General features: G+C 40.0%; 1 protein-coding gene across 5 annotated transcripts in view; it reads left to right on the top strand.

The window, feature by feature from the left end:
* nup214 (nucleoporin 214) overlaps positions 1-12,752 on the top strand; it is a 108,095-nt gene that overhangs the window by 16,397 nt on the left and 78,946 nt on the right. For all 5 annotated transcript variants that reach the window (XR_009516490.1, XM_059994097.1, XM_059994098.1 and 2 more), the window contains 7 exons: positions 1,648-1,751; positions 3,510-3,616; positions 4,410-4,476; positions 4,951-5,077; positions 7,845-8,003; positions 9,197-9,545; positions 10,443-10,591. Coding sequence is in view for 4 of the 5 variants with exons in the window: in XM_059994097.1 (XP_059850080.1) it covers positions 1,648-1,751; positions 3,510-3,616; positions 4,410-4,476; positions 4,951-5,077; positions 7,845-8,003; positions 9,197-9,545; positions 10,443-10,591 (1,062 nt within the window). In the remaining variant the exon portion in view is untranslated. The remainder of the gene's footprint in view (positions 1-1,647; positions 1,752-3,509; positions 3,617-4,409; positions 4,477-4,950; positions 5,078-7,844; positions 8,004-9,196; positions 9,546-10,442; positions 10,592-12,752) is intronic.

Below are 12,752 nucleotides of genomic sequence, written 5' to 3'. Positions count from 1 at the left end.
ATCTTGGGATCCAAGTTCATAGCTCCTTGAAACTGGCTACACAGGCAAAAACAAGAGAAAATCTGCAGATGCTAGAAATCCAAGCAACGCACACAGACTGCTGGAGGAAGTCAGCAGACCAGGCAGCATCTATGGAAAAAAGTATAATCAACGTTTTGGACTGAGATCCTTCAGCAGGATAGGTCAGTGGGGTGGTTAAGATGACTTATGGGATGTTTGCTTTTATTAGTCAAAGCATTGAGTGCAAAAGTCAGGAGGTTATGTTGCAACTTTATAGAACTCTGGTTAGGCCACATGTGGAGTATTTCATACAGTTCTGGTCACCTCACTAAAGGAAGAATGTTGAGGCTTTGGAGAGGGTGCAGAAGTAGTTTACCAGGATGCTGCCTGGCTTAGAGGGCATGTGCTATCATGAGAGGCTGGACAAACTTGGGTTGATTTCTCCGGAGCAGCGGAGGCTGAGGTGAGATCTGATAGAGGCTTATAAGATTATGAGAGACAAAGATAGACAGGGAGTATCTGTTTACCAGGGTTGAAATGTCTAATATCAGAGGGCATGCATTGAAGGAGAGAGGGGGTAGATTCAAGGAGGATTTGAAGGGTAAGTTTTTTTACTCCGAGTCATGGATGCTTGGAATGCACAGCCTGGTATGGTGGTATAAGCAAATACGTTGGAGGCTTTTGAGAGACGTTTGAATGGGCATGTGGATGTAAGGAAGGTGGAGGGATATGGACATTGTGTAGGTATGAGGGATTAATGTTTGGGTGTTTTTGATTTGCTTTTTATGCTGGTTGGGCACAACATTATGAGCCAAATAGCCTGTTCCTGTGTTGTTCTGTGCTGTTCTGATGTGAGAATGTAGGTGTATTTGTAACATTAGAAATCGCAAAGTCACATATCAGTGTTTCATTGTTTGTGTTTATTTATGGAGTTGGACAAGTGCAAATTAAAAACTGTCAAATTTATTTTAATCCAATGTCGAATCTTCTAGTCCTGACAAAGGGTTTCAGTCCGAAATGTCAACAGTGCTTTTTCCTACAGATGCTGCCTGGCCTGCTGCGTTCCACCAGCATTTTGAGTGTGTTGCTTATTTTAATCCATATAGTTGGCCACTGGTAGGATTGAACAGCTAGAACTAATTGATTTCATGCCACAGGGATTTCAGTAATTGATTAATAGATTTGAAGATGACATCTGTCGTGAAGATGTACTCAGCAGAACTTGTGGGATTGGCCTGAGTTAGATCAGATCAGAAAACCACAGACTTAATATTAACTCTGTAGTTCAACTCTGTTTTAGTATTTGAGGCCCTTAGTATGCTTGAATCTCACATATGTGCAGAATTTCTTTTTGCACCTCTTTTTAAATAACTATTCAATGCAAGATGGAGCTGGTTCAAAAGCTCAGTCGTGGCAGGGCATTAGCACATTATGCATCAAAATGTGCTAGAAATCATTTTAACATATGATCTACTGTAGCCTGAAAATCACACTCAGATTGTAAGATTTTACAATCCCATTTCAAATTAAGTGGCACATATCTTTAAGGTGTTGGCTCATTGGTGTGATTTCGATATTTTGCAATTAACATCTGTTTTACTATTTAAGAGTTGCTTATTTATAAATCTGTTACTTTTTCTTTTGCAGTTTTGGATATACACTGGATCAGTACATATGTCTTCACTGTCGTGTTTGTAGCTGCAGATGGATCCTTGGAAACCCCTCCTGAACTTGTGATTATTTCCTTAGCGGTAGGTATTTTTTATGAGAATATTTGGTCTCTTTCCAGCCAGGCTCTGTTTGTAGGTCATCTATTTTTCTAACATAAAAATGTCATAAGCTTTTACCAAGTTCAAAGCACTTTCGAAATGAATGTACTTTGTTCTGGTACTATCCTCCAGCTATCTCAGTCCTGAAAATTAAGACTGTATTCCAAAGTGACCCTTGACTTCTGCAATGCATAAGAGATGCTCTTTTTCAGATAAGACTTAATTTTGGGGTCCTTTATATCTCAATTGAATGAAAAAAAATTCCATGCCTAAGAAGTGTGGAAGGTTTATCCAATATTTGTGTGGCCTGCATTGTTGACCGAGTGCCGGGTCTACAGAGTATATAGTTGAGTAAGAAGGGGGCCTGGTCAGGGCAGATATGCAGCTTAATATTGAAATAATTAAACAAATCCATTAAGTAATTCAGTGATGATGGGCATGGCGGGGCAGTGATATATTGCAACTCCAATATACGGAGGTGAAGATAACGTGAACAAGCTCAAAGAACTTGGGTTTTGAATTGATAAGCTGCTGCTTGAGATTTGTTTCATGAGATTCTGGGGGGGAGGGAGAAATATGGATTCAAATTAAATGATTGATAATTTCTTGGGTTTCTTCCTTAGTAGTGTGCAAATTGGCATTGATTGAATGCATCAATTAAAGCTGCATCAGTCCTCGATCTTTCTTGCTGCAATGTTGTATCTTATCTCCAACAAGCTTCTGGTGCATTGGAGCTAATCTTCAGACAGGGAAACAGTTTAATCTACATCAACTACACTGAAGCACCAAGGTTACCCGCACCATGCTAGTGGAGATGCTCTGAAGTTCCAAGGGCATGAAATACATTGTTGTTCTTTAACCAGAGGGAAATTAAGGAATTCTATATCTTTGCGAAGTGAAAAGCAGGCTGGATTTGCAGCAATAGTGAGAATCCAAAGTTCAAAGTAAATTTGTTATCAAGGTACATTTTTGTCACCATATATATTACCTTGAATTTCATTTTCTCATGGGCATTCAGAGTAAATACAAAGAAACATAGAATCATTGAAAAACTGCACACAAAGACGGACAAACAACCAAAGTGCAATCGACAACAAATTGTGCATATATATAAAACAAAATAATGATAATAAATAAGTAATATTGAGAGCACGAGTTGGAGAGTCCTTGAAAGTGAGTCCATCAGTTGTGTAATCAGTTCAATGTTGGTGTGAGTGAAGTTATCCACTGGTTCAGGAGCCTGATGGTTGAGGGGTAATAACTGTTCTGAAACTGGAGGTGTGGTACCTCCTTTCCTAGCAGCAAGAAGAAAGCATGGGTTCGGTGGTGGGAGGCCTTAATGATGGATGTTGCTTTCCTGGTACAGCACCCCTTGTAGATGTGCTCAGTGGTGGGAAGAGCTTTACCTCTGATGGATTGGTCTGTATCCACTACTTTTTGTAGGCTTTTCCTTTCAAGCGTGGTGTTTCATACCAGGCCATGAAAGCAACAGCAAGAGTTGTGAACGAGACCACATGACTTTGATCAGATCCAATGCAAGATGGCTGAACTTGAATGAGACTTTCATTATTACAACATTTTCTTTATTTGAATTTGCCAAGCATGTCTTTGATGTAACCATAAAATAACTAATGAAAATTAGTGTTTCCTATCCTTGTGTCCAGACATTTTATGCCAAATGCATAGTTTAAAGTAAAATTGTGTGCATAGTTTTACAATAAAGTTTTTTTTTTCCCCCAGAAAAAGGATGAGAAGAAAGAGGACCAATTTTTGAACTTTAATGAACTGTGTTATGGAGTGACAACAGAGAGACAGCACCATTACTATCTTCACTACATTGAAAACTGGTGTGTGAATGATATAATTTTCATATCTATTAACTAAGTAGCATGTCAACCAGCAAGCATGTTTCAATTATCAATAAAGTTTCATCCTGCTTGGGGATTGAACCTTATGTCTATTAACATCATAGCAAAGGTTAGTTCTGTCACTGATCTTCATAGCTATGGCACTTGTTGAATATGTTCAGAAGTAGTGAGTATGTCTCTCCTTTCTTGATTTAAGGACCTATATATTGCACCTCTGAAACAATCCTGAATAGGTTTAGTTCCTTTGGTCAATGCTGAACTTGGTATATTCCAAATGGATAACACTTGGACCTTTGAGAAAGATGTTTGTAGGTTGAGTTCAGTTCCAATCTTTGAATGTAATTTGTACTAAAACATAGAGAATGTTTTGAGGGTGATTTTTCTGCAATCAGGATCCAAAAGAGCTATTTTTTTTTTACAAATTCAGCAAGTTTGGCATACATTTCCATATGTTTGTCACTTTAATCAAGTTAATGTTCATTGATGTGTTGGTTTATTATTTGCAGGGTAAATGTCTATTAAATGTATATCATTAATGTCGAGAATCTGGGGAAATTCTGCTTGAGTTGCAGTCTAGCTGTTAGAGCTAACCCCAACCCCAACCCCGGCAAGTATTGGACCTGGTTAATGAAAGCGTGGGCCAGATCAAAGTGGCAGGGTCACGTGAAACTGAATCTCAAGTGGCGAGATCAAAAATCACAAGGGGGCTAATTAGCCCACTGCCTGCATAATCCCACCTTAACCCTAACCCTAACCGTCTATTATTTCCCAGGGATCTTCTCGTTGCTGCTTCAGCTGCATCCATTGAAGTCAGTGTCATTGCTCGGCAACAGGACAAGGTAAATGTTCTTTTAAAAAGCCTTTTTTTTAAAAATAATTGACATTAATTTTTGTAATGATTGAGAAAGTACTGGAATGAGAGTAGGTTGAGCATTTAATCTTAAAAAGGCAGGTTGAATGAAACATTTAAAGTTTGGAATGAGATTGATAGGGTAGATTTTTAAAATATGATTTGTGGGATAGAACAAAGTGACAGGATATCAATGTAAAATGAGTAAATTAAGTGGGGTTTTTAAATCTCTGAAAGCTCTTTGCCTGTGAAAGGTAGTTGGTGGGACTTGCTTTGTGTAGAAGTTAAAACAATTTGCATAAGCAAATTGAAGGGAGAAGTCAGATGAAAGGAAATGAATGACAAGCTGGCAGGATATGATTACGATAACATCAAAGTTCTTGTAGGGTACAAGTGGTGTTACTGTCTTGTTGAATACCCTGTTTTGGTGTTGCAAGTTCTAAATCTGTGAGCCTCTATTCAGGTCAGCTGGGAGGTTTGGGTCCTTGAAGATGCAGCTCGGGCAGAACTTCCCGTGACCGAAAACAGTGATGACACCATGCCTGTTGGAGTTGGTATTGATATCACCAGTCAAATTCCCGTCAAAGTTGGTGAGTTTTGTGTATTGTTTATAGGTTGGAATGGTATGTTCAGTTGTCAGAAGAGGGGCGATAAAACATCTTGATCATTGAGGCAAGGGTGTAGATCCACTTAAGAGCTTGTTCATAGAAAGGTCTTTGCACCCGCTCATCTGTAAAAGTAAACTTCTTTCCTTTGCTCACACCCTAATTTGGTCAGAGTTATTTTCCTGTAACATAACTGGACCTCTCAATCATAGGCATATATCTATCAGAAGGAGGGTTGTGGGAGTGTAAATATCATGCACGAGTTGGTGCTACAGTGTAATCTTAGGTGAATAATGCTGCCCCCTTTCTGCAAAACTGCATGCTGCAACTACATAGGGTCTCACTTAAATCATATAGTACAGGTTGATGTTCCAAGTGCTTTGAGCAGCTGTCTACGGCTCAACCTATTCTTATTTTCTTCTGTGAAATTCTTTAGCCAGTGTCCATCCTTCAGGAGTAGAATATGGCTGAGATACGGCCCTGTTCTTTTCAAGTCTGGATGAAATAGTCCTTAAAATTAGGCTGCTTTTCCTCCAGTAACGTGAGTGAGAATAGGCTACGCGGGAATAAAGTGTTGGAAAAGAGATTGAATATGGATGCCGGAGATATTATAAAAAAGAAACTACTGGAAGCACTCAGCAGATCAAGCAGTATCTTTGGAAAGCTAAACTGTGTTATTATTTCAAGTTCAAGACTCTTCAGGAGCAGTCACGTCATTAAAATTCTTCTGAGAGCCAGCATGGACTTGATAGACTGAAAATATTCTTTCAATGTTACAAGGAAATACTAAAAGTGATAATATATTCATTGCTGTTGGAATGAAGTCAAGTCAAGTTTATTGTCATTTCGACCATAAACTGCTGGTACAGTACACAGTAAAAACGAAACAACGTTCCTCCAGAACCCTGGTGTGACATGAAACAACACAAAACTACACTGGACTATATGAGACAGCACAAGGCTACACGAGACTACGAAAAGCAACATAAACACTGCATTAGACTACAGACCTGCACAGGACTACATAAAGTGCACAAAACAGTGCAGGGCAGTGCAATAATTAATAAACAATAGGTACAGTAGAGGACAATTTACAATATAATAATAAATGATGTAGGTGTCAGTCTAGACTCTTGAGTATTGAGGAGTCTGGTGGCTTGGGGGAAGAAACTGTTGCACAGTCTGGTTGTGAGAGCCCGAATGCTTTGATACCTTTTGCCAGATGGCAGGAGGGAGAAGAGTGGGGTCCTTTACAATGCTGTTAGCTTTGTAGGTGCAGTGTGTGGTGTAAATATCTGCAATGGCGGGAAGAGAGACTCCAGTGATCTTTTCAGCTGACCTCACTATCCGCTGCAGGGTCTTGTGTTCCAAGACGGTGCAATTCCCAAGCCAGGCAGTGATGCAGCTGCTCAGGATACTCTCAATACATCCTCTGTAGAATGTTTTAAGGATGAGGGGGAGATGGACTTTTCTCAGCCTTCGCAGAAAGTAGAGATGCTGCTGGGCTATGGAGGGACCAGGTGAGATTCTCTGGCAGGTGAACACCAAGAAATTTGGTGCTCTTAACGATCTCAATGGAGGAGCTGTCAATGTTCAGTGGAGTGTGGTCACTCCGTGCTCTCCTGAGCATCTCTTTTGTTCACATTCAGAGACAGGTTGTTGGCTCTGCACCAGTCTGTTAGCACTGTACCTTCTCTCTGTATGCTGACTCATCGTTCTTGCTGATGAGACCCGAGACCCACCACGGCTGTGTCATCAGCGAATTTGATGATGTGGTTTGAGCTGTGTATTGCTGCACAGTCGTGGGTCAGCAGAGTGAACAGAAGTGGGCCGAGCACACAGCCCTGGGGGGCCCCCGTGCTCAGTGTGATGGTGTTGGAGATGCTGCTCCCGATCCGGACTGACTGAGATCTCCCAGTCAGGAAGTCTGGGATCCAGTTGCAGAGGGAGGTATTCAGGCCCAGTAGGCTCAGCTTTCCAATCAGTTGCTGAGGAATGATTGTGTTGAATGCTGAACTGAAGTCTATGAACAGCATTTGAATGTGTGTGTCTTTTTTGTCCAGGTGGGTGAGGGCCAGGTGGAGGGTGGTGGTGACGGCGTCATTTGTTGAGCGGTTGGGACGATACGCGAACTACAGGGGTCCAGTGAGGGGGGCAGCAGGGTCTTTATGTGCCTCATGACAAGCCTCTCGAAACACTTCATGATGATGGGTGTGAGAGCAACGGGACGGTATTGAATGAGAACAAATAAGCTGCCTTGATTCACTCATTACAATGATAATTGAACTCAAGGGAGTGAGTGTACAGTATTTCGTGAAATTATGAGCTGTTAAATATCCTTTGTAAATGGGGATTTTTACCTATTTATTTCTCTTGGCATCATAATAATCGATGGTTCCATATAATTTATCAAAGTGTATCAGTATTTTGTCACATTTGTAGTAGTAATGTGTTCTTTAGTTTCTTGTCCGTTATGGGAATAGTGTGAAAAATAATTTTGACTCTCAGGGCACGCAGCAAATTTGAATGTTTAAAGACATGAGGGAAAATGATACAACTATACAAGATTCAAGTATTCAGTAAGTGTAGGCATGAAATGTAATTTATTTTTTGTTAATATTTAATAATTGTTTTCATGTTATCATTTAAGTCAGTTCTAAATAAAATGAACGTAAATTTGATCTAATAGTTTGATTAGTAGAAATCCTATCTCTTGCAAGTTTTGAAATTGATTCATTTGATGGTTTTGTAGGTGATGAGAAGATTTATGCTCCTTCTCCTATCTTGATGCTGCTCACAACCGAAGGGCTCCTTTGTCCATTCCACATGCTCAACTACAACCCCGGAGTGAAATCAATAGTGAAGCCATCAGTATGTCCACGTCTCGAAGGAGAGCGAGAACCTCCCTCAAGTATGTACTAAATTTATAGAAAGCAGCAGAAATTCACAAAACAGACCTTTGTGCACAAAGAAAAGTTCATTTGCTTGTTACATGAAGTGATTTTTCACATTTATTATCACCTTTTAGATTGAACCAATGTACCAGTAGTAAAAAGAATTGACTCCATGCTGTTGCCAAAGCAATAGTGCGGAAGTACTTCACATTCAGAGATGGTTTCTTTCAAGCACGTCATTAACTCAATTGGCTGCGAGTGCCCTCACATGAAAGTAAAAAGGTGCTCAGGTGTTTTGCAAGGAATGAAGGATTTTATCCTCAAAGTTAAGATGAAGTTGATGGTGTTGCTCAGAGCATTGCCTGTAAGGTTGGTGGAAACTGAGCCTGTCAGGACTTTGATAAATGAATTGGATAGACACTTGAATAAGAATTATTTGCAGGGGAAGAATGGGGAAAAGGACGATTTTGAATTATGCTATAGAGGTGGTCTGGGATGATGGGTTTAATAACTTCTGAGCCATGGTAATTCTTTAAGAGTACGAGAGTTTCTCTTGGGGTTAGTTTTAATCTTTTTGGTGTCAGCACTGGTGATGTGAGAATGCAGCAACTAATTTAAGCACAAGCTCCCATAGCCAGCAATGTGTTAAAGGTGAGTGGTTTTGGTTTTGTGTGAATATTAGTCAGTATGTAAGGCAGAATTTCTATGATTTGTTTTTTCTCAGTAGTATGATGTAAACTGTTCATCTGAGGTTAGATTGGGTCACAGTTTAAAAATTAATCCATATTTTGATTGCTCTAAAATTGTATGTCAGCCTAGGTTTTTGCTTAGATCTCTGGAATGAGACAAACTCCTAATCGTCCAATTTAGGGACAGTGATGCTACCTTATTGACAGAGTTGTGGAACTTTTAAAATGATTCAGGATGCAAGAGTAATAAACCACCTATTCTGAGGCCTTGCAAAGTGTGGTGGTGGGCTTATTCCGAATGTCACTTGGAAGAAGGGGCATGAGTTATGTGAGGAGATGAGAGAAACAAAGGAGCTTGTTTTGGTGGTGAAGTTTATGGGGAAATTTAATATTGTTTCAAAATCTGCAGAGTATTGGTGAATGGAGATAAATTATTTGAATTTTCAGCAAGGCTTATACTTAGTTACTTTGGAAAAGTATGAATTTTAATGTGAATTTGAAACACTTTATTTTCCTTGTAGCTCAAACATCAGCCCCTGCTCCTGTATTGTCACCACCACAGACTTCAACTGCACCGTCACGACCCTCTTCAAAAATCGCACAGCCTGCTGCTGCTCATCAGTCACCTGCTTTCCCGTCATTGGGCTTGCCTGCTTCAGCCCGCTTTTCAAATAACACAATGGCACCTCAGGCTACAATAACACAACCTGAAGCAGGTCCTGCAGATGGCACCAATGTTGAGAGTGGAACTTCTGCCACACCTACCACAGACTGGTTTCCCTCTAATACTCTTGGTTCCAGTTCTTCCTGGGACTCTGATGTAAATGACATTCAAAAACAAAAAGCTCTTGGCTCTCCCAAGTTTGTTCGGTAAGTTCTATCCTGTGTTTTTTCTTAAGTAGCTTGTGGAGTTACATTGGAGTTCATTTCAAACAATTGGCCATTTATATAGGTGGGTCTTCCAAATAATCATCCTCATGAAATCAGCAAATCCTTTGTTTTCCCAGATATTTTATCAATGTTGTGGTAATGAATTCCTTTAATTAGGTAAAGAATTTATTTTTCTGAATCCCTTAATGCTATCATATTGTTGAGTCTTGAGTGTCTCCCATGTAGAAATATCTACCCTTTTAGTTTTTATGCTTAAGGACTTGTATCACATCATCTTACAGCTTTTGGAAAAAATGCTTCAATTTTAATGTAGGAACAGGAGGAGGCCACTCAGCCCCTCATTCATCACTATAAGAGCTGGGAACAGTGGTCGGCCATGTGCCGCCCCAAACTGACTTAATCTTGGCTTCCACTTCACCTTCCTGTTTGCCCCCAGAATACTTGATTTCCTTAAAGGTTATAAATATATCTCAATGTTAAGAACTGCCTTCTCCTCTTTGGTTCTCTTGTTCTCTGCCTCCCCTTTTTAAATGATACAGTGCAATATGGGGTAGACCACACATTATTTGTCAAATGTACATACTTGATGGCCTAAAAGATCTGATTGATTGTTGGAGGAAATCAGCAGGTCATGCAGCATCTGTGGAGTGAAATGGACAGTCCTGATGAAGGGTCTCGACTCAAAATGTCAACGATGCATTTTCCTCCACAGATGTTGCCTGATCTTCTGAGTCCTCCAGCCTCGAGCATCTGCAGTGTGTTGTGTGTCTTGTTTACCTTCTGAGCTGCTGTCTTCACAGTTTCTTGTTACATGAATAATTAATTGGTTTTGTTTTCTTGTAGTTTCAACAGTAATGATGGTGTTTTCCATTGTAGGTTCTCAGATTTTGAATCAACAAAAGTTTTATCTGACTCATCAGCTGACTCAGTACAGCAGCAGTCCAGCTCAGAAAATGAACTGCCACTTGTGCATCCCTCAGCTCATGCACCAAAACCATTCCATGATGCAAGAACAATCTCTGCTGGTAATCACCACTTTTTTATCTAACAAAAAATGAAAACCAAACTTGCATTCTGTTTTTGGTGTTCTTCCTTTGTCTTCTTTCTGTGTCATACAGAGTCACACAGTGCACAAACAGGCCCTACAGCCCAACGGATCCATGCCGATCAAGATATGCATCCAAGCCAGTTCCTTTTGCCAAATGTTCGGACATGACCTTCTAAACCTTTCCTATCCATGTACCTGTCCAATTGTCTTTTAAAAGTTGTTATTATTTCTGCCTCAGCCACTTTGTTGTACTTACCACCCTCAGTGTAAAAAGAAAGAAAAACAAAGGTTGCCCCTTAAGTCTTTACTTCTCATTTTAATTCTAGTTTTTGATTCCCCAGCTCCTGAAAAATGATGGAGTACGTTCATTCCATCTATACCCCTCATGATTTTTTTGCACCTCTAGAGGATTACCTCTCAGTCTCCTATGCTCCAAGGGTAGAAAAGGTCTTAACTTGCCTGACTTCTTCCTTTAACATATATATACACACTTTAAAATATCCAGTGCTTCCTTTCTTACCTTTGTCCATAGTAAAAGCAGAAGAGAAATATTCATTCAGGACTTTGCCTATCTCATGCAGCTGGACACGTAGATGTTCGCTTTGCTCTTTAAGAGGTGCTGTACACTCTCTGGTTGATCTTTTCCCCTTTAATACAAAATCTCTTTGGATTCTCATTGTTCTGTCATGCCCCCTATTTGCCTTCCTGATTCCCTTCTTCAGCATAATCCTGCAACCCTCTCCTCTTACAGAGATTCACTTGGATCCCAGCTGCCTGTACCTAACCCATGCCTTTATTTTCCTTGCCCGAGCCTCAATGTCTCTCATCATCCAGGTTCCTATTCCTCACAACTTTGCCCTTTACTTTAATAGGAACCTGCAGAGCTAGAGACTTTCAAAAGACTCCCATTTTCTAGCGGTCCCTTTGCCTCCAAACAACCTATTCCAATCATCCTTTCCAAGCTCCTATCATCCTATCAAAGTTTGTTTTGCCCCAATTTAGAACATGAACTTGAGGACCAGTTGTATTCCTTTTCATCACTATTTTAAACTGGAAGAGCTAAGGTAGCTGGTCCCAAAGTGCTTCCCCACCAGTCACTAGCCCATCCAATTACATAGAGTAGGTCAAGCGTTACTGTCTCCCGAGTAGGGCCCTCTTTGTATATTAGCTGAGGAAACTTTCTGAATACATCTAAGCCCTTAATAGGGTGGTAGTCCCAGTTTATGTTAGGAAAGTTAAAATCCCTTACTATGATAGTTCCTTTACTCTTGCAACACTCCACAATCTCCCTTTGTATTTTCTCTTCAAATTTCTGTTATGAAGTGGCGAATTATCATTAATTTCACCTGACAGTGTAAAAGAAATTTCAAGTGCCCCATGCAGGTAAAACAGCTGATTAGCATCTGCTCTGTCCAATCCTTCCAGAATCTTGTATGTCCACATAATCACAATCACTCATTCCGTTCCCTTACAAATGGCCACAACTGGAGTGTCATATTTGATTCTGAATTGAGCTGTAGACCCTATTATTAGTGCTAATATTACAACAATTGATTTTCCCTTCTATGTTGCCTGGTTGTGCTCTAGTTCCATCTTCAGATTTGACAATTCTGATGTGAACTTGGGTCATCTATGCGTTACTGACTTGGCCACTTTTGTCCAAAGAACCACTTACTTATCACCTTAGTTCTTTCTGACCAGTGTTGTGTCCCAGACAGCAGACAGTGTTAGAAGAAATTTCCTTGTCTTCCCAGCCCTTTGTATTTTCAGCAGTTAAAACCCAAGACTTTGGAGTTCTTTCACTGCATCTTTACTTCCCTAGCACTCCATTCTACTTTAAGATATTACTTAAAAGCTCTTGGAGATATATCTTATTATTTGTCTATTTGGCTCAGTTTTGGTTTTTGCTAACATTCCTCTGAAGCATTATGGCATCCTTTTATGTTAAATATAAGTAATTCCATTCTTCTCCTTGGCCTGCAGTTTCAGAATTTGTCCCTTAGAAACTGCAATTCTGATTCAGCCCATAACAAGTAAAGGGGGAAAAAAAGCAAATGATCTCAGTTTCCCCCTTCAATGTGGGAGGGGGTAAATTGACTAAACAGAACAGTTTTGAATCGTTTTGTTTTCTTTCTGAA

Source organism: Hypanus sabinus, chromosome 18 (assembly GCF_030144855.1).
Source record: "Hypanus sabinus isolate sHypSab1 chromosome 18, sHypSab1.hap1, whole genome shotgun sequence".
Taxonomy (NCBI): domain Eukaryota; kingdom Metazoa; phylum Chordata; class Chondrichthyes; order Myliobatiformes; family Dasyatidae; genus Hypanus; species Hypanus sabinus.
This window is presented reverse-complemented; position numbering and strand designations above follow the sequence as displayed.